Source organism: Leptosomus discolor, chromosome 15 (assembly GCF_034619465.1).
Source record: "Leptosomus discolor isolate bLepDis1 chromosome 15, bLepDis1.hap2, whole genome shotgun sequence".
Lineage (NCBI taxonomy): Eukaryota > Metazoa > Chordata > Aves > Leptosomiformes > Leptosomidae > Leptosomus > Leptosomus discolor.
Window position 1 is genome coordinate 2186452 of NC_141405.1, and position 25679 is coordinate 2212130.

General features: G+C 37.8%; 1 protein-coding gene across 4 annotated transcripts in view; it reads right to left on the reverse strand.

Moving 5' to 3' along the window:
* PRKCA (protein kinase C alpha) overlaps window positions 1–25679 on the reverse strand; it is a 151200-nt gene that overhangs the window by 82788 nt on the left and 42733 nt on the right. For all 4 annotated transcript variants that reach the window (XM_086473814.1, XM_086473813.1, XM_086473812.1 and 1 more), the window contains exon 3: window positions 10464–10546. In XM_086473814.1, coding sequence (XP_086329940.1) covers window positions 10464–10546 — 83 coding nt within the window. The remainder of the gene's footprint in view (window positions 1–10463; window positions 10547–25679) is intronic.

Consider the following 25679-nt stretch of genomic DNA (forward strand, 5'->3'; position numbering starts at 1 on the left):
ACCTACAGTGCTTTTCAAAATCAGCCCACTCATTTTATTCCAAATACAGATTTAATCTAATTTTGGTGTTAAGAACTGCCACCTCAAAAAACAGACAGTGCTAAAAATGTTTGGCACTCTGCAAGGTTTTCTCAGTGGTCTGCGACTGTGTATATTCCTTCCAGCTACTAAGTTCAGTGTGCCATGATCAGACTTTTTTTTTTAAAACACATGCTTGTGGGGGTGGAACCCAATAGAAATGTCTACGGTACATGTTACACATGACATCTCATGTAAAAAAATAGATTATTAGTAAGTCATAAGCATTCTTCCTCCCTAAACCCCAATATCACGTCATCGTATTTACAGACAGTTTAAAGACTGACACAACAAAGGGCAAGTATAAGATGACACGGAAATAATTAAATTCAACTTAAACTGCACAAATAAATATACTCTTAACAACTGGAAAATGAGGGCTGTTGGAATAACATCGGCTTCAATTTGGGGAATTAGAAAAACTTTCGCACGTGAAATTAGCAGATTGCTTAATCAGTTGCAGTTACTGCCCCTAAAATTGCAACCCTGTCAACAAGATTTTACTTTTTACTATTGGGAATAACTTCACTGAGAGTTCTCCTTTTATAATATCACTGCCTAATTGTTCTCCAGTGCTAATTTATGAACATCACTGATATTTTTAGATTCATCATTTATATAAATTTCCTAACTCTCTCAGCAGCACTGTCTGTGTTTAACTATTAACTCTTATAAGGATCACCTATGTTATACTGTATATTGCACAGCAAAGGCCTAGAAAATAAAAATTCTAAATTTTTATGATACAGTTATTCAGCATTTGAACTGTTCTGGATTGGGAAAATAAAAAGAGATATTATTTATAAATAAAAAGCTTTCAAAAACTATGAACTTTCAAAGCTCAGAGACTGTAACAAAAATCTGGTTAGACGACATGCCCAGTGTCTCAGGTGCAAACTCCATAAACTGAAAGACGAAAGGGCCGCAATGGGAGACCAAAGCAAATGTGCCCTTGGAGTCACACACTTTGTCACCCACCCCACCTTTCCTGTAAGTGGGGTGTGGATAAGGATTCACACAGCTCTTCTCAATACCGCAGTAAGCGTTTTCCCATGCATCTTCTGCAGACGGACAAACTAAGGGAGTCAATTCTGGGATTGCATTGCAGAGCAGAGGCAAGGGGTGGGAATTATAAGGAGTTATAAAAGTTTTCATGAACCTGTTCCTTTGTAATTTAATTCTGGTTTTCTTGAGGATCATTCACCCTAGCTTAAAAGCCATTTTAGTTGCAATAAAAGGAGCCTGTGCTGTAATTTGGGAATAGAAGGCACAATTGTTTTCTCAGTAGATGATAAATGCAAACGTGTTCCAGTACATGAACTGCTTTCACGTAACCTGTGAAGCTACTTCCAACTACTTAAATGAAGCCTTTTAGGTGAGCAGTGCCACGAACTCCTTTGTACAGCCAGCTAAGAGCCATTAAACCCGTCCCTGAAGGAGCCCTGAAGCGGCTGCGCAGTAAAGCAGCTGGGCCCGGGCACCGAGCAGCGGCACCTCCTGCAGACAGGTGAGCAGCGAATTCCCGCACGCAGGCAGTGCCTGCCAACTGGTGATGAACATAAGGTGGAGAAGGTGACATATGGCTGGAGTTTGTTTATTGAGAGGGGGGGAAAAGGGCTCTTGGATTCTGAAGTATCCGGTAAGGGGAGAGGAATGTCAAGGGACGTAAGACTCTGTCCCCAGTTTAAAAGCGCTTAACGGAGGAAACGGAGGAAACGGAGGCACGTCCTCCCGACCGTATACATGAACCTCCTCCAGTTGCTGGCTGGGTATGAGCAGAATATACACTCGATATATACACAGCCCTTTCTGGTAGACTTCCTTCTTTAATTTCTCTCTCTTTCATTAAAAGGAGTCTTACCTCAGGACAGATTCTGTTCAAATTGAAACTTCATTGTCAATAAACTCAAGTACTCACATTTCATAATGAGTCTTTATAGCTGTGTACAGTACCATTTAAAAAAAAAATTAAAAATTACACAAGTTACATAAGCAAGTTTTCCCTACAGTTGATGTTTAGGGCTTTAAGGTCAAAATCTTTATTTCTCCAAAACCTACTTCAGACAGTCTGCAGAGACTCAGAAGTCAGGGTAATGACAAGAAATAAAAAACTTATTTTTGTGATAAAAATATCCTTGTTGTCCTGTAAAATTAGTTTTAAAGTACTGACTGCATTAACTGCGATCTTGTTTATTTTGATAACATAGGACTGACTTTTTGTGAAAGGGGAGTAGTAATATAGTAAAGGACATTATATTTTGACAAAAGTATTTTTGCATTGTAACTGTTTTATAGTAAGAATATTACCTACTGTCCCCATCTAATAATGCCTATTGTAAACGAAGTCATTGTGATTAGCAATTTTCATAATTAGAAAACATACACATAAAAAACACATGCGTTGGTATCTCAACTTGTAAACAGAGGGGCCTTTATATTTTCTTTGTTTAGAGGATACAATGAAAAATCAATAAATTTATTGTATCAGAGCTGTTTAAGAATCACTTAAAGAGAAGCCTGTATGAATTTTTTTGAAGAGAGCGTTTTTACTAATCTGGCAAGCAGTAAACTATCTTGTCAGACCTTCCTGCCTTCACGTACCTTTTGTGATGAAGTGAGAAGATTTATTTTGTTTTTCAATGAAAAAGAAAATATTTCTAAGAGAAGATTGCCTACAATCCAAAATTCAGATTAGCAACAAAACCACCCAAACCTGGGTGGCTTACAGTTGGACTCGATCTTAAAGGCCCTTTCCAACCTAAATGATTCTATAATATTTATCAATGATGCTTGTTTGTTGCTCAGGTCACTTACGATGTCGAACATAGATAACAGTTGCTTTTCACTGTAAAAACAACCAAATGGTTAAAAGCAAATCAGATGTGCCCTGCTGTTGTATGTCATTATCCTCGGAAAAAGACTGCAAAGCTTTCTGATTAAAATCCCTTTCTAACTGTTTCTACAGTAAGTCTTAATACTATGCTTCCAGTTACTGCCTTGGCTTTTCATGAGGTTTGTGTTCTTTTTTGTGTTTTGTTTTTTAATTCCCAAGACCAGTAAAGCAACTATCTTCTTTCACTCTGAAACCAGCCTCCTACGTGCAGTCTGGAAGTATAATTAAAGGCCGGGGGGCGGGGGGGGGGTGAATTAAAAAAAACCAAAACCAAAATCAAAACCATTTCATCATTACCTGGAACTGAACAGAAAAAGAAAGCTGGTCAAGACAACTAAGCCCTCCAGGACAGCCCAATCATATTAATTTACTCCTGCCTTGTATAGAGGTGTGAGTCAAGGAAGAAGATCCTTCATATCATTTGTATCACAACCACAGCTGTTGAACTGAACAGTGTAATACTGCCATAAACGTGGACATAAGCATTGCTCCAACCTAAAGCCAAATCCAAGCCCACTGCTGTCATACTGTAAATTATCATTTACAAATTATAATTTCCCACTGGTCCCTCAGCATATGAATTTTTGAGGGTCAGCCTTTCTCCTCCCAACTCTAAAATCGTGAAAAGCATGATGGAGTCTTACTTGACTCATCTCACCTCTCCACTAGGTCTGACGAGGGCACAGATAATATCTACAGCAGTGTTTAGAGAAGTAGACCCCAAAACAAAGATCGTAATTCCTTCTTTTAGTAACCCATTGCACCAGTTACCCATGATTACACCTAAAAAGCTTCACTTACGTAGTTAATTCTCCCTTGTCACAAGCTGCCCATATGGTACCTGGTTACAACTTTACAGACATGGAAAACACTCAAAGGTCATGCCTTAAAGACCTTGAACATTTCAGTTCTTTTCTAAATTTCTCTCCTGAAGAGCTGCAGAATTCTACATAAAACATCTCACTAAAAAATGGAATAATAGTTTCTAACATATCCCTGCAGGAAATCCATCACCTTTGTATCAGAGGTGCATTGTTGGCCAGTACCGAGTTTAAAAAGACCTGGTAAAGACACTAAAGGACCTCCTTCATTTTCTTCTGCGCTGGTGCCTTCACAATCAGTTCACACGGATTAACTTTTTTCCTTCCCCTCTCATGTGTGATTTTTTTTTCATTTGTTTTATTAAATTGTATCTTAATAAATGAAAAAAAAAAATCTGAACTGATATATTGTCAACAGTTCTTGTAAGCCCTCCCTACTGTCAACAGCAAATTGTGTAGCTATACATTATTGCAATATCCAAGCCACTGATGAAAATACTCAACTGCTGCAGCAGCCCACAGAACCTCATGGTTGTTCAAATGTATAGGCTTATTTTTCAAATGTGCTTAAGATAATACAGCTCCCAAATAACTTCAATATCAAGAGGTTTATTGACTTGAAAAACTTTTCCACATATGTCACCTTCCACACCCATGAGGTCAGTTACCCTGCGAAACGGGATGGGATGGTGTTGCTGTTTCATTTTGCGCAAGGCCACATCTGTAGCTTGTCAATTCATTCTCTTCTAGGGGCTTAATTACTAAGAACTCACTGCAATTCTGAGGAGCAAAGTCAGATTTAACCTTCCTTGACAGTACAGTGACTTGTTCTCATTTAGACTTTTTTCACTTCTAAATTTCTATATTTTTTGCTCATAAACCTTCTTTAGATCTTATATTATCATAATCGGAAAGGAAAGCAGTGCTGATCCAGAGACAATGACGTCTGACTCCTTGTGCACTCTATACTAAGTCTTACAAACTTGTATTGAAAAAAAAAAAGTGTCAAACGTTACTTTAAATTAGTAGTGATTTTATTTTAAAATTATATGTGGCATGGAATTGGGAACATTTTAATAAGTCACATGCAGTTTGAAAACACTTTCTGGTCACTATATATTCCATTAACAAAGGGAACAAGGTTTAAGTCTCAACTTTAAAGTATCCTTTTTGAAAGAAACTTGACTTGTTATTCCCTAATAATTAAACACATCTTAACAACGCTAATTACAGCAGCAGTCAATTTTTGAGGCCGCTCTTACATTTTTACACTAATTTACTCAAGTTTTAAAACATTTCATCAATGACTTAAAATACTTTTTATGAACACCGAGCAATCTTCCAAAAACAAGTATCTGAATTGGAGATGCTGCTTCACGTAACTTTAGAGTACAATAGCAGCAGGAGCTGTTAAATTGCACTGAATAGCACCACCATAAAAGAGTTGGCCATGAAGAGAAGATGAATAATTTCTATTCGAACTAGAGAGAGCCATTAGACAGCAGCAAAATAACTTCCTGGGTTGGTATTTTGCTTTGCAGAGCTCACACCCTGCCAAGTATTAAGGAAACGTACAATTTTTTGATTGTGTGAATTCTTATTTCATTTGAAACAGGATATCATTCCCCAGACACCATCATTTCAGTACTAGCGAAGGATGACCACTTAATTCACAAGTATTATTTTCCTTCTGGCACAAACACAGACCTTTCAACCTCACATTTCGGCTAGTCTGAGTAAAGCAAAAAGAGGGTGATTTTAAGCTTTTGTCTCTTTTACACTGACCTTTATTGAGGCATCTATTTTAAAGTAATAAAAATAATTTATTCCTCCTTTTACAGCGATAGATTATTGTAGCAAATAAAAAAGTTACACGAGGAGACAGTACTTATGCACCACTATTTTTAGCATGATACAGATCACAGGACTTCTGTATAGCTGAGAATTCAGTTTATTGAAATTTGGCACGTAACAAAGGCTAGGAAATAAGAAAAGCTGAAATCCCTTTTGTTTCCTGAATGACTGCATTTTAAATACCGAAAAATTAAAAAATAACTTTTGTTGCAATTGTTAAATTTATTAAGAGAAATTACTGACACTGTCAGTGGAGCTCCCCTTCCTGCAGGGGATTGCTGCAGCCGAAACATGTTATAAAGAGCTTTGAAAACAACTACGTGATAGAAATCTCTCCATATACGATTTATTTTTCAAGTAGTTCAATTCCTGCTTTCAAAAGAGGATTCTTTTAAAGATATACTTTGACCTCACCTTTCAGCCACATGTAGACATTTAACTTTCACAGAAATCAGAATGAAGTTTCTAAAAATTACGAGTTGTCTCCCTGTTGGAGTCTTCCGAGAGGACTAATAAACTCCACTGCTCAAACTCCCCACATCCCTGGAGGCATGTAGCGTGAACTCTGTGCTACCTCGCCTCCAGGCAAATCCATAAATAAGTCCTTCCACCGTGTCCTAGATACCTCAGGCCTCAGCAGGGCCGGCTGTGAACACTCACCTGCAAGAAATGCCTCCCGTGGCTGTTAAAGGCAGTTTGGTTTCTGAGAGGGAAATGTTTTGTACACTGAAGTGTTCTGCCTTCCAACCTGGAGTGTCACCCATTGCGGGACACCTATCTGACTCTTAGACTTCGGATTCTCCTTATCAAATAAAACAAATTTAACTGATAATTATTCTAATGAGGTTATTTGTAAGGATTGCCTCATTTATGCTCAAAGTACAGCGCATGATCATTTTAGATTATTATAATATGTAAAAATATTATAATATATAATTATTATAATTTATAATTATTGTTCTGGAAATTTTCATTTTATTAATGACAATATTACTCTTACAATTAATAGAAAGGTTACATCATGCAAAGACACGGGAGAATTTGAGTATGCAAAGTAATTGTGCAGCTGCATGAAATAATTTAGAAAAGGACTTCTTAATATTTAAAAATCTGCTAAATGTTATGATAAGCTTTATAGCACGCTACATGTCATAATAAAGCTTGTACTAACACGGAAAAGACTGGGTTACTGAATCATAAGAGGGTAGACATAGCCAAGCATTTCAGTAAATTAAAGTATAACACTCTACAATCCTCTTTGTGTAATAGGACGCACTACTGTAGCACAATTTTAATAAAACATTTATTTTCTGTTTGCTTTTAATTTTCAAAGCGTTTTTCAGATATTGCTTCTGTGCAAATACCGAAAATGATCATTTGCTAATCCAAATACTAAAATAAGGCATTAGGCTGATTTATTTAATCACCAAGGCCAAAAAACCAAATCACGAAATGCAGTCAGCAATATTAAAGACTATTAACAACCTGCCTCGTAACAGATTCTACAACCATGAAGAGATTCTCGATAAAATTACATGGTCTCACACACAAATATGTATTCTTATTTATGAACTTTACGAAAAAAACCCTGAAGAACTCATCTTCTAAAAAAACCAATCAAGAACACTTTCAAGAGTCAAACCATTCATCATAGCTATAGAAGACCTACTCGTGAGCATCAGCACAAACTGTCAATCAACAATAACTTTCATTAGCATCTTCTATCACATCTGAGCACTAAGTTAAAACTAGATTTAATTGTTTTATTCTACTTGTGCTTTAGGACCAACCAAAGCAAATTAGCAACGTATTGCTTGTAGGTATGAACTATATTTAGAGAAGGAGTGATTAAACAGATATCCTTTAATTGTTCAGCCTGTTGCTGAAATTCTGGCCCCTTCGATGCTCAACAGGTATTTTTCCATTGACATCAGTGAAGCTGTATTTCACCCAGCCTGACTGCTGCTAAAACACTACAGACACGCGTCAGGATGAATCTGGCACCGCCACCTACCTTGGTTCATATCTGGTAACGGTGACCTTTACTCACTGTGGTAATGTCACCCACCTGACATACAAATTTTGCCTAACAAACTGGAGAAAGATTTTCTAGGAAAGCAGGTCCCACAGCAGACAGCGCAGGGCACTGCCCATGGACACAATACAGAAGGTGTACGAAGACGCTCAGAATTCAGAGAATCACCCAAATGCCGTCCAGTGGGATGCAAATGGGTCAACGATACCTAAAATCATCTGGATCGCAACAAAAAGTAGCGGCTATGGCTACTTTCTTTTAGAAACAGGAGATGGGAAGAGAGTAGGTGCTGCCACCTGCATTCTGCATGACAGATCAGTGATGAGAACACTCACCCAGACAGGGGAGACCTGGATTTCAGTCTTTCTGCACCTCAAGGCACTTAAATCCACAACTTCCAAATTCCAAAAGACTGCTTTAACTGTTACACTAGATAGAGCCAATCTCCACATTTCACTTTCAAGCTTAAAGAATTCAAGAACTTTCAGAAAAAGAAGGGATTGAAGAATAATTTCGGTTTCTTGTTCATGCCTTTGTGATTGTTTTAATAGTAGAGTCTCCTTTGACAAAGTGCACTAAGGAGCCAGACTGAGGACTGGTTTCCTTCCTGCATCACACAGAGAGGCTCTGTGAATGCCTGTAAGCCTCTGCGTTGGCTTCCAAGCGAGTGCTCTAACTACTATGTTATTGTCAAAAGTCTCTTCCTTTGATTCCTGTCATAAAAATTGACCTCAGCTCCGTTAAGTGACTTCCTTCAAGAAAGCTATACTCTACACTAAGTGGGAAGAGATGCTTCACGTACAGCCCTGAATAACTGTCAAAACTCCCAAGGAACACGTCACAGCTGCACTGGCAATTCCTATGCCCTGGTCCTACTCGATTTGTTTAATGAACCTTCAGCAGTATCCACGTTCTTTCCACAGGTAATCAACGTAACAGCTCTGTGCTTGACTCCTGACTTCTTGAATCTTACTCCCTGACTTGATCTATAGATGTCCTTGACTTCTGGTGACTCCATACATACATAGCAGGGCCCTTAGATACTCTGAACGTCACTGTTGGAGCAACGCTCTTTTGGGGCATCGTGGCTCTCAAGTGGCAACAGGTAACCAGGACTGCAGCAGGGGCAGCTGATGAAAGGTGAACAACATTTGAGATGAGGAGCTAAGTGCAAAGCAGTGAATAGGAAGGAAAAGATGGCTGGAGAGACAGATACAAATGAAGTAACAGAGCATTTCATGAGTTACCAGAACTGACTACAGAAAAAGATAGAAAGCTGAAAAGAAAGGCTTCAATTATACTTTTAATATCATTCAGTTGATTTTAGCAATGATATTTCAAGTACTGTGAAGCTTCTTCCGTTGCAGTAATTGAAGCCAGGTGATCTCTGGGGGAAGGTACTGTTCAGGAGCAGACTCACAAGAGGGTCACCTCTCCATAAGTGGGGAGGGGGCAGGGGGAAAGCTGGGAAGAGATGAGACATGTTGAGGACAGCAGTGTTTCTGCCACCAACTTCAACCTGCTGCCAACAAGACTGTCAGATCTCACTCCCGCTCAACTCCCTCTGAAACCGGTGGTAGAGAAAAACCAACCACAGGTATGATCGAGGTCACCTAAGACCTGGTTTGCTCTCTGGGCGTGACTGTCTCTATCAGCTAAACCGGAGAAACTGAATAGGGTAACTACACTCCTAACTTAAGCATTTTTCTTATATACCTAAATTTAGATTATGTGAAGTATTTAAAAAATAATCTGTTTTAAAATTCTTCTCAGTTCTTTGACATTTCCCTGTATTTAAATTTAAAAAAGAGAAAACTTCTTAACATCTCAAATTTTGCAAAACCCCTTGTGGCTTCTGCTCATATATTGTTCACTGATCTCACGGCTAGCATATTGAAACAATTCACAAGAAGCTCATTAAAACCTAGCAAGAAAAATCTTCTGGTGCATTTCATCAGAGGAGATAATAGCCTACAATCTAGAGCATGAATATGTTATAAGAAACAAAACAGAGCCGTTCAGACAAAGAACACTTGCAATGTATTGTTCTCATAAGCAGATGTTAAATTACTTCACTGTAAAGCAGAATTTATAAAACTCAAAGAAATGTTATTTTTATGTGAAGAAGATTAGTTTATTATTTCAGCAGGGTGACACAAAATTCTTGTACATGTGTCTCACCATGTAAGCAGATGTGTTAAAAGTAAAACTGTTGACCAAAAATGCCACGTGTATATAGAAGTACCGACAGAGACAGACAGAACGGGTGTATCCTGACCGGCATACTAGCTCAAAGCATGGATATAATTGCTTCAAAAACCTCTCTCAGATAAACCAGCTGGCTCAAGATTATACTGTCATATAATTGGAGCTACAGAACCTCATCTGCAGACAAGGCAAGGACCAGAGTGAACTCTGAAGATATACCTTGAGATAAGATGGATACAACGAAAGCACAGAAATAGCCTCAGCCTTTCCTGGGAATTGCTAGTATTAAATACATCCAACATAAAACAAACAAAAATAAAATGCTGACTTCATGCTTGTGTAAATACCTCAGGGTTGTCGTGTTCTGAGGGATATTGCTCCTGGTCAGATGCTCGTTGTTACTTTTCTTATCAAAAATAGGTCTTAAAGTCCTTCAGAACTGTTAAAGATCACTCGGACTACAATTTTCTATCATAAAGAACCTATTGATACTGTTTGTAATTCATTCTCACAGTTAGGTCTAACAACAGCAAAGCATGTGTAAAAGCAAAATACTAAATGTCAATGTACTTACATCAGTGTCAGGTCCCTTGTCAGCCCCAGGACAAGAGAAGGTAACAAACTCATGGCATCTCTTATGAACCACAAAACAGCAAACTAGTAAGAAAAGGGAAACCAAGAGTTAGAGTGGCATAGGGTTGGGTTTGTTGTTTGTTTGGGTTTTTTATTGTTGTTGTAACAAATGTAATTACAGAGGAAACAAAACATATAGCCACGTATTTCACCTGTAAGTCAATGTAAGAAAGCAGCGCCTCATGTTAAATAAAGACACAAGAAAGGCAGACATCAAAGAAACAATAAAATTAAAGAGCAGATAAGCATGCATATGTAAAAATCAAAAGACACTACACAATAGTAAATTTTTAATGTTTAAGACAGCCCATAGCATTAAAACATAGTGTGAGATGAACAGTTTTACGAAGCGACACTTCCCAAATCTAAACCCCTATCTGTCACAGGACCTGCCAACGGGCATTCAGGCAGGAGCGTGAGGCATAAATCAGCAATGTTAAGCTGGAATGAAACTCGTCCTTGGGTATGGGATTTGTTCACCCGCATTGCGTCTACGAAAATCCAACGTCTTTCCTCGTTAACTACTACTAGTTAACTACTACAAAGCTGAGTGAAGACTGTTGCAGAGAACAAAGTGTTCTCATCTCAGACTGGCAGGAGATAATGGGAAAAAAAAATTAGCTCCTGATTACAATATGATTCCCATTTAAAATTTATGAATGATCTGAAAGAACTTTTTCTCTATGAGATACGGAAAGTTTATTTTAATTTCATTGTCATGAGACCGAGGCTATAGGTTGTCATGTCATACATGTCACCTCAAACCACATAAAAACAAATTTGCTTGAGTGTGCTTATTTTGAGAAGCAGGCATTTTAGCTTTTCAACCCTCACTATAGGCTCTTTCTTAACGTTAAGGTTAGTTCAGATATTTAAAAATTGGTCCACATTTCCAGAAAACAGAACAATCTAGATCTGAGTTTGTGAAAATGCTGAAACAGACACCGTACCACCAAGCAATGAGTCGGAAGATTATAATGAAACGATTCAAAAGTAACTCACAATTTCTTTGCAGATAATACATTCCCTGAACACTTTAAATTTTGCATTTCCAGTACATAAAAATACACTATTTCAAAAGACATTTCTAAAGAACAAAATAGATTTCAATTGATTGGCAACTGCACACACTGAATTTCCTCAACTTTAGTGGAAACCAAATTAAATTAGCTCAAATTTTCTAAACAGCTCATTTAATGAAGCATCTTTAACAGTTCTCCTTCCCATTTAAAACGTACATGAATTTCTCTCACCTAATGAAGAGAGCTGAGAAAGATGTTACCAAGTGCACCTTCACGTCACTGCAGCCTATGAGGATTCCACAATGCCAGGCTGGCCTCATTCAATCCTTAAGTCAGCGTCTGGCTTTAAAGAAGTCTAATTACCCTTGAATCTTTCTCCAGTTATTTTTCATCATCATCCCATGCAGCAATTGTTTCCAACTGTTCTATTTCTGACATGGCATATGTTTATTCTTTGGGCAAATGCAATAAAATGGGCTTTGCTCCACTGATTTCAGATCAGCTCTGCTGACTTCACATGAGCCAGAGTTCTGGCTCAATGTATGCTGCCCACTTGGTTTGTCTAGTTTGTTAATTTAAATCCCAATGAATCCTACAATTATCATTTTGATGGTTTGTTTCTACCAACTGAAAGATCTCTATGTGGCAATTACTATTAATATTACTTGCAGCTGAGAAGTGTTTCACTACCAAATTTTATTTTTGGTTCCAAACCTTCCACTCTTGAAGACAATAGCCCGATTTATGTTCGCAGGAGTAAATCACATGCAAAAAAATAATGTCTTTACATCATTAGTAAACAAAAAAGTTAACTAATTTCTTTTGCATGCAGCGATCGTACAGTTGCAAAATACAATATAATAATCTATGCAAAAGACCTGAGAAATATCTCTGGAAAGGTTGTAGACCTGAGCTGTTTTACCAATGCTTGCCTTTCAAATTAGGATCTTTGACTGGCCACTCCAACTCTGCCTTTATACAACAAGAGTGTACGTTACAGAAACTCTGCATATTTGGGCTTCTATTTTGGGCATTATTTATGAAAAACCGTAGTCACATCCTATCGCTGATTTGACAGCCTCTCACAGTGTGCTAAAGAATTCATTCAACTAGGGAAAATGTCGACGTTGTTTTTAAAATGATATATCATAAGCGTCAAGATGGATAGGTAGGAAAACCAGTGCTGTTCTTTGCTACAGCCTCGTTCTACAGTTATGAACTGTAGCTACTAACTTCTGTGAAAATGACGCTAATCACACTGCAATGGAAACTCCAATTCAGCTGCCAAAGTAAGTAAACCAAACAGCATCTTCCTTTTGGACTTTAAGCTACATTTCAAAAAAAAAATAAAATCACTTATTAAGGCTTCAATTATCAATGTTGATTACTGAACTTTTAAAAACCTTTCTGTTCAGTCTACTAATAGACTGTTGTGTGCACCTCAGCATGAACAGTCTCAATTCTTTTTCCTCTATTTCCCATCTGTATTTGGAACGGGTTACCTAACTCCAAAGAACTTGGTTCCTCAGTAAATTATCCAAAACCATCAGAGATTATCTCACCTTTTGAGAATACTCAAATGAGAACCAAACAACGGAATAGGTAACTCTCACGGAATCATGAATTTAAAGGGAAAAGGATAAGGGTGAACTAAAATCCCTTGTTAGCAGCCATCATTTCCTTACATAAAATTTAACACCGAAATTTTCATTTTGAAATCCAGCAATTAGAGTGTATTTTAGCATAAGTTTTTAAAGATTTCTTAGTTTCACAAAGCAATAGAGAGCTAAATAATTCACATAAAAATTTACTTAGTTCAGATAAATGCAAACAAAATGTCACCTGCTCAAAATAACATGCCTTTTTTTTTTAGGAATAGAGATTAAAAATAACCTCTCACTTGTTAATTGTTTTGAAAAGATGTTAATAGCTTCACATCACTTATTGCAGCTGTTAAGAAGACACATTATGTTCACCACCTTCTTGTAATGGAAGTTATATTACACTACTTTGCAGAGACTGCCAGGAAATTTGTTGCTTTACATTTTAACAAGAGTGTAAGTAGAAGTGAGCTGGCACACATTATGCATGATAGCTCAAGAGCAAGTGGTATCTCGAGGCAGATAGTTAAAAAGCAAATTATTGACGTATTTTCATGTTTTGACAGAGTGATTTTGATCTGTGGTATATATAAAATGGTTGTGATCTTCCATCCTTTCCAGCTCTAGAGTTGCTGGAGACAAATACTCTCCCAGCAGCCCAGGGCGAAAGGGAGAGAACAAAACAGGCCTTGTGTTGCAAAACCAGACTAACTGCTAGTTCTCCACAGGCATGCTGCATCTATCGGGCTGCTCCCTCGCCCTCCATCCTCCCAGCAATGCTGCAGAGAGCAGAAAATGCTACATGGGTATCCCAAAAACAAGGAAGAATGTGCTAAGGAGCACTCAATGCATTCTCAAAGCAAACTAGCAGATGATGCACTACACGATTTGTGGGATTTATGATACAGAACGGAGGCAATCCATTCTATCCAACACTTTTCTGTCGCTGAACCACACTGAGAAAAACATGTTATTAATAATATATATTGTCATCAGTCACTTAGAGTTACAAGGCACTGCTGTAAATTTCAAACTGTTTTCTAAATTATGTGATGTGCGAAGGCTATCATGATACACTGTCGGGTGAGAGTTCTCTGCTAGAAATACTGTTACTAGCTGCTTTCATATATGGCACAGACTGATGAGACAAATGAAATATTAAAATAATAAATAACAGAAGCCATATTCTTTATTAGATGATCTATAAAGGAGAAAAGCCATTGTTGAGCCCCAGCCACCCACACACATCATTTAGCCCACAACTACAAGCATTCCAATAAGCTAGGGGCAAAAACATCAAGACAAAAGTCATATACTTCACAATTTAGAATTATTAGAAAAGTCCAAGAGATATTAAAAAAAATAATTAAAAAAAATCACTTTTATAGTCCCAGTTTTGGAAGAAAAACAACAGGGTTTTTTCTTTCCAATAGACATGAATATCCCTACTACACCACAGTATTTATTTCTTCGGTAAAACAAAAAAGCTGCAAACCTAAAGGGTGGAGAGAATGCATTTCCAAGAGTCCGAGCTGCCAGTTGTCGTCTATAGAGAAATCAGTGAGGTTTTTTTCAAGTAATCTTTGAGTCATTTTTGCAATGGTCAACTCAAATGATAAGCTTATAAAATCTTGACCACGGTAAAAATTGTGCATTATCTTCCCATCTACACGAACTTTGAAGCCGTGGCTCCTCTGTTAGGGCATCATTCATTGCCCAGTAACAACAGGCATACATAGCCTTGCCTACCTAATTTGTTTCTAGGCTTCAAGTATTGATTCTTCCAATGCAAGTGGCAGGAGAGGTCTGATTGGCAGCAACAGGGAAATAACTCTGTGTACGCTCGGTATTTGTGTTGGGTTTCTGCTTTTGGATTTTGTCGTTGGGTTTTGAACAAGAATTGGTTCCGAATTGGACTAAAGAGTTACAACAGAAATATATTAAGCACAAAATCACTCTCTGCATTACTCTGAGTATACTAGAGAACTTCAAGGGCCTCTACAGTAGCTTGGAGCACTGTATAATTTTTATGTTTCTGTTCCACATGCTTTGCATTTTCAGTGAGGTCACAGAATTTCCCCAAGGGGCCCGTATTACTGGCTGACTTGCGTTTCCTGCACGACACCAAGCAATGAATGAATTTGTCACACGGCATGCATTGGTTCATTCTAATATTAAATACAGCAATTACATTAAATGGAAATAGGGTACTACTTCAAAATAGACAAATCATTAAATACTAACTACATTTGTTATTTAAATAAGCTGTATTGTTTAAATAAATTTACTAGGAATAGATTAAACTCAGGAACAGGGAATATTTCCAGAGCAAGAAGTAACAATTAAGAAATAGGATTTAGCAATATTTCTCTTTCTCCTTTTCTGAATATATTATAACTTGTAAGAAAAATAATGAAAATCCCTTTTATATTAAATATCAACAAGGCTGTGGATTATAAAACAAACACAAGTCAGAAGCAGCACTACCTTGGAATGTTATTGGCATACTGGATCCACAGGGAATTTTTAAAAATTGCATTACCCTAACTTCTGCAACATATATAATTTATAACACATCAGCTAGTTTTTCTGCCAACGTTTCACCCCATCTAGAAGAGAGTGCTATCTCCAGAGAGTACCCAGGCTAACACTTACAGCTGCTATATGCGATCTTTCCACTTGGCATTTACACTTTTCTCACTAAAACAGCCTACAGCCCAGCAAGATACAGTCTGTTCCAGGGTAACATAGCTAATAAAAAACCCCAACCGTCTCTCTCCGTCACCTTAACCTGTTACTAAGCTTCTTAAAGCTCTTCTGTAACACGATGAGGTCACACAGCACCTTTACAGCACTAATCTGCACAGTGCTACACATTGCTTGCTTCATGGATTATCTTTATTTTCACTGAAGTTTCTGCAAAACTCAAGCTACCGTCTCAATATGGCATCACAAAACGACACTGGAGTCAAAGTATAGAGACTACATGAAAACAATATTGATAAATTAGGGCTGATTCCTACTTCTAGGCTCCAAGTCTACCAGTCAGTAATTGGTTTGCTTATCCATCTGACCTTGCAGCACAGATTTTCTTCTTCAATTTTGCCAAGTTCCATTAGGCTAAATAAGTCAGGGAGAGGGCAGAAACAAGACCTCTACTACATATTTTTAAAACTTTAAGAGAAAGTAATGGTTAACCGCAAGAGTATCTTATTTGTGTAAAAGGATTATACAGATCGTCTGGACAGTCTTAACTACTCAGGTCATTAACTCCTTTACACTACGTATAAAACAGATGGACGTCGCCGGTGAGCTGGCTTTGCAAGATCTGCAACTGTGTGCAAATAGAGCTGGTATGTCTGGCCGAGAGGGCATATACCTTTTCATTAACCCAAACAACTTCAGCGGGCCTGGCAGTACTGTGGGATAAAACTATAAATATATACCTGCAGCTATATACGTAACGCATTTTAAAAACAGTTTGGATTTAGTAAAATACCTCACGTAATACATTCAGATTTGTCTGAATACTATATGCAGACACATACATACCAGATTTGTCATTTCTGCCTTCCATTACGGGTAAAAGAAGGTACATGGTATTGTTTTTTCCCCCTAAAACTGTAGTGCAATGTTTGCAAAACTGAGGAAGAGTCTCAAAATACTATTTAATGTAATATGAAGTATTCAACCCTGTTTCAACGTACTTGTTAATTATGTACTTTTTAAAAAAGGCAGAGATCACTGTTTCTATGTAAAGTCCTTGCTAAAATTTCACAAACCTATTAATCTCTCTCCTTTGAGGTGTCCCATTTTATAAATGAATAATAACGCAGAAGCCATCTATCAAAAACGGTGCTGGAACAGCTATTTCAAGGACTTGTAACAGGAAAAATGATGACCCATAATCACCGACTTTCTACATTTCACTTTAGTTTAAAAAATCTCTTGATCTTAATATGTTCTATGCCAGCAACAAAGACACTCTGGGTGTCTGCTATAATCTGCTTTGTAGCTGTGTACAAGCACATCAGCAAGGAAGAGTACAGCTCTTTCAATTAAAGAACTAACACAATATGAAAGCCCACAAACGTTTCTTGTGAACACTGAACATTAGTTCTTCAGATATTTCAACTAATTCAGCAGTGACCCCAATTGCAGAAATGGGATGTCTTAAACAAAGCAGCTGCCCTCAGTTTGATGCATTACCTAACGCAAAAATAAAGGGCCGAGAGAGCAAGCAGTACAAAGCAGCACAGGCTGCACATATCTTAAGACTGTATGAAACGATGGGATACAAGATGAAACCGATATCCAAAATGCAGCTGCTGGATTTTATTTTGTTTTTTAATACAAGTGGAATCCTGGACATCATCAGAGAGCAGAGCTCTTGGAAAATCATGGTAACGGCCTCTACCAATGCTACAAGACAGTCTCACTGAATTCCAGCTACATCATCTAGCATGAAAAAAGAACGAGGCCCTTGGTGAGTAACCTCCTCTAAAACTAGGAGCAATCACAATGGCTTTGCTCTTACAAATCCAGTCACCATAACACGCCACATTCTTCCAGTCCTGCCTCCATCCACCGAGCCCAGGACCAGCTCAACGGAGCCCCGGCTCTGAAGGCTGCCGTGAGCAGAGCTGCTCCTTGCTGCCAACCAAGCTGAAAGCTTTATTGTTCAGTCATGAGATGCCTAATGCACTGAAGACAAACGTCTGAAAGACTTATGTGATTTCTTAATCTTTCATCTCACGTTAAATCTCCCACACGGTCAATTTAACACAGCCTGTGCCACGCTTCACAGTAACGTCTGAATCCATTCGCAGCTCAAAGCATGGAAAACTGAGGAAATACAGAAAGCACGCTAGAACAGCTATAAGGTTTTACCGTGAGGCTTTTAGAAATATTTCAGAATATTTTAGTACTAATGTTATAGGTTGTTTTTCTCAACACTTTACTTCATAATTTAATGATGTCACGCTACTGGTGGCTGTAAACCAAAACATTTCCTTCTTTGAGTATGAGTTGTATGGACACAAATACAACAAGTGAAATGCCAGAGCTGAATGCCAAGAGCTGAACATTAAGTATTTTAGTATATTTTGAATTTAAGTCTAGGCTTTCGTGTCGTGTTTGAGAAGCCTTATAACATACTAACAAAATTAATGAACCTTACTTGCCAGTAAACACAATCCACAAACTAATTCCACCACTGCCAAAAGCCTGTATTCATTTTTCTTCAGGATGGGAAGAAGTGAGGCCAGGATGACATCGAACAAGCTGTCTGAAGTATGAACAGACCCATATCCCAAGTACTAAACTACAAGAAAAGAACTTCCTGTGATATTTGTTTGGAAACAATCCCGATAACAGACTTACTTCACAATTGCCAATACAACAAGGATAACAACACAATTCTACACTTACTTACATATGTGAAAGTCACTAAAAAGATGATAGAATCCTTCAACGTTAACCATCATGAAACCATGATTCCAGAATGGTGCAATCAGGCTTCAGATGTGTTAAAGCAAAATACTCATGCCCTGCATATTTACCTCATTTTTAAAGGAAAGAAGAGCACTTCATTTTAACGGATAAAACATCTAATCCCACAAAATAAATGTTATAACAGCATTTACGTGCTATTTAATGTTTATGTCTGGTGCAGAACTATAGAAAGGTGCAGAACTATAGAAATTTAAGCAAGAAGAAAATCATGATACTGATCCACAGAAACATCAGCCTAGACACACTTTCTTCTCTTCAATCCAGTTTACTTTGCTGTTTTTAGTTTCTTTTAGTATGCGGAAGGTCTAAGCAAAAGATAATTATAAAACTTCTTAAATCTTGTCACAAAAACCTCACCTTGTATTGCTTAATGACAACTATTACCTCTGTAAGCTGAACTTACTATCTAAATGCGCTTTAAACTGCAACAATTAGCTCATTTCTTGTTTGCATGATGAATCAATTCTGTAGCCTGTTCTATGGTATATTCTGTGCTAAAATGACTGCGTTAAAAATGAAAGATATAAATTTTGGGCCCCAAAGGCACAAAAAACCCCCTTGAAAGGCATTATTTAGTCTCTTGCTGATGCCAAACCAAATCATTTGGATATAATGAAATTGTCAGCGTTCATTGTACTACTGTATTTGCAGTGCAATACCAAGTATGTTTAGTCAGACTATATACAGGCATTTCTATTTGGTGCTGGATTGCAACTACTATTAAGATTCCGATCTGGTAATTTATTCTGCATTAGCTCTAATTTGGTAGCTTTCTTTTCCTGAATGCAAAAAAAAAAAAAGGTTTTAATACATAAACGTTACAGTCCTGTTAATTTGTAACTCATTTGAAAATAACGGTCCAATCAACTAACATAATGGAAGGTATTAAAGGTACAAGAACGTTACTGATGGGCACTGACACATCCACCTGGACGGGCAGCAGCGGGCAGCTACAGCAGCACGGCCTTTGTGCTGAGTTACATACCGAGCTAAGAAACTCCGTAACACAGAATTCTACAGTGTACAGTTCTTACAGTTGAAAACCTTCTAGTTGTCAGATTATTACTAGATTCCTTGAAATATACCTTCACCGGGACCCACCAGAAGATGCAAAGGGTAAACATAGGGGATGGGCCATGCGCTGGAAGAAAGCGCCACACACCAGCAGCTCAGGTAGGCCGATGGGAACGAGTCTCTCCTCTCCAGGTTTTTCAACAACTACAACTTCATGACCCAAGAGCCAGTAGCTACTTGCCAGTCCTGCCCTGAGGCCTCCAGAAGTTCCATTCCAAGAATACACAGATACTTTTTTTTTAATGGCAATAATTGTTCTCTGCCTCTCTCGACCTATCAAAAGTGTGGCTCAAATAGCAAAAAGCATTTTAAAATAAAAAGGTTCAAACAATATGGCTGATGTTTTCAAAGGATACAGTGGAAAAAGGGGAAAGTTCAGCTCCTTTTGGACATGAAGGATACTAAGAAAACCAGCTGATAATTACTTCAGACACTTTTCTCAAAGGGTTCAGGCTGGGGTTTTTAATCATACCCACCCGTTCTGTTTCAGTAGTAGTATATCAAGAAATTGAAGAGGTTTTGTTAATTTAATATTTTTCCTGCTGCTGTTTCTCTTCATTATTTTTGTGTTACTGAACAGATGCCCAGTATTTGTTGCAAGTCTTATCCAATTAGGTACATCTTATTAAAGGGTCATCTGCTAGAAACTTCACTGTGACTTTCCTACTCTCATCAGTCACTGAAAACATAGTTTCATCCCAAAGTAACTGCAAGTTCTCTGGAAGAAATACAACATACAAGACAAAAACTCTGTGTTAGACACATTGCAGTTAGAAATTTAATGCCAATGTAGGACAACACATAAGACAACAAACACATAGAGAAACCAATTACAGAATTAAGAAAATTCACCCTCAGCCAGTAGGTGGAAGACTCTCCGCTCCCCCCAGTACGTTTGAAGGGTACATTACTTACTCATAACAAGTAGAGTGATTTCTTCAGGTTTGATAGTTATCAAAATTATATGGTAGAGTGAATGACGTAAGTTACAATAATTCATTCCAAATAGCAAAAGTGGTATTTACAGGAAATACCTGTGGGCTCAGAGGTGGTAGGTAGTACAAAATATGAAACTATGGAAACACGTCATTTAATCATGAATGAATTATTTACATTTGCAGTAAAACATTTAAACAAAAAAAAAATTCAAAACAAAGGAGAAGTTCAAATGAGAGATTTGCAGCAAGGAAGCCGGTATGGCACCAGTCAGTGGAACCTGTCACCACACAGTCACTGTAATTTTTAAAGTTAAAGGTACATTTTGAGCATAAATTCAGGAAAACTGAACTAATTGTACCCATCAGACTCCTAATTCAGCACTAGGCTTTCATGCAAAGCCCTTCTTAGCTTACACATCTTGATGCCTAGTGCTTTGCCAGCTCAAACGTTTGCACGCTCAGGGAAACACTACCTCAGCACGCAGAGCTGACATAGTGATGATTTCTTAAGTCACGGTTAAGTGACCACTTGAATTTGACATATGGCACATTGCTGTCAAAACCAGTGGCCCTGTCTGCTTGTTTTTATTCTATGCCTTAACATTTATGCAGTCCATTTTTTTGGCAAGGTTAGGTTTTAGCTGGACGAGTTCCCTGAGCTAGCTCAACACACGGAGCATGGAAGTTCACACAGCACAGAAACAGAGCTACAAGACCACCACAGTAGCCCAGATTTATGTCAGATTTACACTAGACAAAGCAATCATGCGATAACAACCTATATGAATGTTAAAACTCAATCCATCTTGAACAAGTGAAAGAACTGAAAATATTTATTCCGTATGTCTAGATGGTTGTCTAGATTTCAAAATATTTTTCAAGTATAGAAAACATCGCTAGAATCTGATCTTTATCTCAAAATGGTCCCCAAAATTTAGCCTACAGTTGAGTAGCTAGCTCTTAGAAAGAATAATGCCTAACCTTGTTATTAAGTCATATAGAACCTTGACTAAGAAAATAGCACACAAGCATTTTCCACTGTATGATCACAACATATTTCTGCAGTTTTTCCTGGCTCACTGAAGCAGCAATATAAACAGTATTTCTTAGTTTATGTCAGCATGAATAGTATTCTCATGATATGGAAAGGTAAACTACTAAACCATATATTTACTAAAAGCAATATATTAGCCTAAGTAAAAAATGAGGCATGAATGTCAGTGATACATTAGCTGACATTCACCTGAGAATATTGCTTACAACAGGCCAAGAATTTTCAGACAGCTATAAGGGATGGAATTCAGTAAGCCAGGACTCAAATAAAAAAAAAAACCCAAAAGGTAGAGATTGCAACTCATTCCTACTCATCATGGAACACGCACAAAGGGTCTACAGTCCAAAAGTGAAGCAAACTAATTTCTGTCATCACTGTCTTTCAGACTTTTTTTATTCAAGGTTTTACTGTACGACATACTAGCGCTTCAGAAGAGATCATAAAGGCAATTGAAAAAACTAAAGCATTCCGTAACTGTGCATCAAATCTATAACTTGGCAAGGAAAACAGCAACCAAAATTTGAGTTTTCAGTCAACAGTTTTTAAAAGCACAGATTACTAATAGGTAAAATAAGAAGTCTCTCTGGTTTTCATGTGTGTTAAAAAAAAAAAAAAAAAAGAGTATTTCTTGAAAAGAAACCACTGAAACCACTTTCGTTTGAATTTTAATGTTTTTCTGACATAAATAACAACTATTCTTCCTCACTAACTTAACAGTCCCCTTTCTTACACACAGTGCAACAAAGCAATTCAGCCTTTTTATAATATGCATTTAACATCATTAGAAACTCGTCTTTTACAAAGCCTCCACAATGCACTTATGGATACCTGGGATGCTGTATTATTCCAAAACTAATAAAAGTACTAGCGGATCTATCCATTCTAAAAAGTTATTGCTAGAGGCATAGTAGAAATCACCCTGCTAGGCATCTGGCTAAGTTAAAATGGACCATTTTATTTTTCTCCAGGAAGAGTTAAGTATAGGTCAGAAATCCAAGTGTTATTAGACTCTCTGCTTATCTGTAGCACTCTTCTAGCACTCCAGTAAGTCGGGGGGCAGGGGGGAACCCAACCAACACAAACCAGACACTCAGTCTGGCATCCAGCCCCAAAAGGACACCTGGGAGCAGTCAGTCACTACATACATAACGCACGAAACACGGATCTGCGCTCTACCGGGCAGCACAGCACGGCAGTTGGTTGCAATCAGGTCCCACGTTTCCAAACCACACTGGTACAAGAACGGAGCTGCACGCACCCATGCATGCAAGTGCACAACCAGAAATGCAAGAAAATACAACCACGGCGCAGAAGCGTGCGCAGACGCTTCTGTTGAGTAGTTTCCACGAGCCCACACAGAGAAAAGACAGGATACCAAAACTAATGCACTTCAACAGGACAAGACTTCTTTGCTGTGCTATGAAGCCCAGGCAATGATGACGGGAAATGGTGAAAATTGAGAACAGACGAAAAAACCTCAAGGTTTATTGAGCAGAGTACACAATCCAGAAAGTCTGTGGCAAGTGACCTCACTTAAATAGATTCCCCAGCGCTACTGTTGTCCCACAGCCTGGGTCTGGTACCCATTTACAGGTCTACATTTATGCATCTCTTACTTCCCGAGTCGCATAATTCAGACACTCAAGTCTTCCCAGTTGAATGTCTAAGTGCCAACTATGGACGTTGCTCCATGAGAAATGTTTCTCCTTAGGCCTCAGTTCAGTAACGAAGATCATTCCGTAGCTAGTTTGCAGCGAGATAAAGAAAGCAGCTTTTTCCCTTGCAAGACTTGGATTTAAGTCCTCATAACCAATAGCCTGAATAACGCCCTTTTATATAATGCAGCTCATTCATTACAGCTCACCCACACTTCTTAAATGCTGTTTAATATTTCTGATTGTGAATATTCCATTATTTCAGCCAAAAATAGTTTTTATTTTCAGTCATTTTATGCCTTTTAATGATCCACACTGCAGGGTTCTTAAATCCTTCACAAATTGAGTAAAATAATGCAGTAAAACTGTATGAAAGCAAGTGATTTATACCAAACTGCATGTTCTCTCTGTAAACAATGTGAAACTGTTACAGAAGTGGATGGAAAATAACAAATTCCAGTAGGTTCCAACTGGCATGCGAACAGATGAATTCTTCATGAGTTGTGCTGAAGTGGTATAACAAATGTAGAATTAATTTCAGGCTCCAAAGTTTGAAAAAGAGCATCCCACACACAGAGCAGTATCATACATCAACAAACTACTATATAAGAAATCAAAATTCCATTAATACCGGAATGCAACATGAATTTTCAGTGTGGCACTAACTTTGCTTTAAAGCTGTCATGATTAATTTGCAAATATGTCATTCACAGATTCAGTGCAAAATGTTAAAATGGGACTAAACTGTGTCTTAGGCAAATGGCCAGAAGAGAGGGAGAGTGTGAAGAGGTCACAAAACACTCCAGCTAGACCCTTTCCGTAGAAAATTTCGCTGGAAAATTAGTCTCTCCACTAGTCTGGGTAAAAACACCCCTCCAAACTGGGAGGGCAAACCTACAAGAAACTGAAGTCTACAGTTTCAGTGCAGCAAGAATTCTTCCGTGACACAGGCTGTCTGGGCTTGATGGGCAGAAAACAAGCTAAACACCCTCAACCTGTCAAACCCTCTACTAAAGAAAGTAACATTAGTCTGTAGTTTCGTATCTGCTTCACACAGGCATAAACCAGCACCACTGCTTAAAGAAACGTTTCTGGTACCTGCCCCACTCCCCAAAGGGGAGTGTGCAGACAAAGGATCATGTGCAGACAGTTAGCCAGGCAACTGCATGAACTGCAGCTCCAGACTACTTCCAACTTGGAGCAGTTTACCTGGGCTGTGGAACAGCACCATAGTCTTCACCAAAAAAGGCCCAGCATCTTCACAACTGAGATCAGACAGGAAAATTCCTGGTTTGGGTTTCATCCCATTTCCCCAGCTATCTGCCACTCTTTTATTTTAACATCATTTACCCTCTAAAGCCAAAGACTGTGCTTTGAAATATTAAGTGTTAAATTCCAGGAAAAAAAAAAAAAATAAGAGAGGCTGCCTGAATTACTTTCAATACGATTGGTGAGAATTTCTGCAACTGAAAAGCAAATGCATGTATTTGTTCTGAAACTCACTGACTGGATAAAACTTGTTATAAACAGATTTATGAAAGTGACTCAATTTGGAACAAATTGATGCTGAGTAACAAAAAAAGGAACAGAAAAAATGCATTCTATTATTTTAAAAATGAGCAGTGTTGACAATGTGCATTGAAGCTGCTGAGGATAGAGCCCAAATTTCTTTATTTCAATGCCTTTATATTTGTTCCCTTCTCTGTACTGCCTTACAGAACAACTGCAGAATTAAGAGGGATTTTTACATTTTCTTCTCAGACATACTTCTGCTAAGCAACAGCTAACATTACTACTACTAGTAACACCAGGTATTACTGTAATCAGGAATTCATTGTTAATTTCCCTGTTGCATAATGGAATCTCATTCTTATCACAGAGCTTTCATATTTCTGTAAAACAGATTTTACTAAAAGTTACTATTTTGATTGCTTTAAGCTTTTGTAGAAAAGCCACAACAACTGTAAACTTTTCTTTTAAACTGCTGCTACATACTGTAAACTGGTATTTCATGCATTTTTATTTGTTCATGAGGGAAAACAAAAGATCATATTTAAGTCTTAGAAGGTTTTTTTTTTAGCTTGGATTTTACATCCATTCACAGAGACATTAACACAGTAAGTCTATTAACAAATGCAAGGGGTTTCACCAGTTCAATTGCAGTAATTAGTCATATTTCAGCTTTAAATGACTCTCTGCTCTAAAGAAAAAGATTATGGCTTTTCTTCTTGCTCTATTACCCAATTGGCATTTAAGTCAATCTGCTAAAAGTGTATCTGCTTCAATGGAAGCTCAAAAT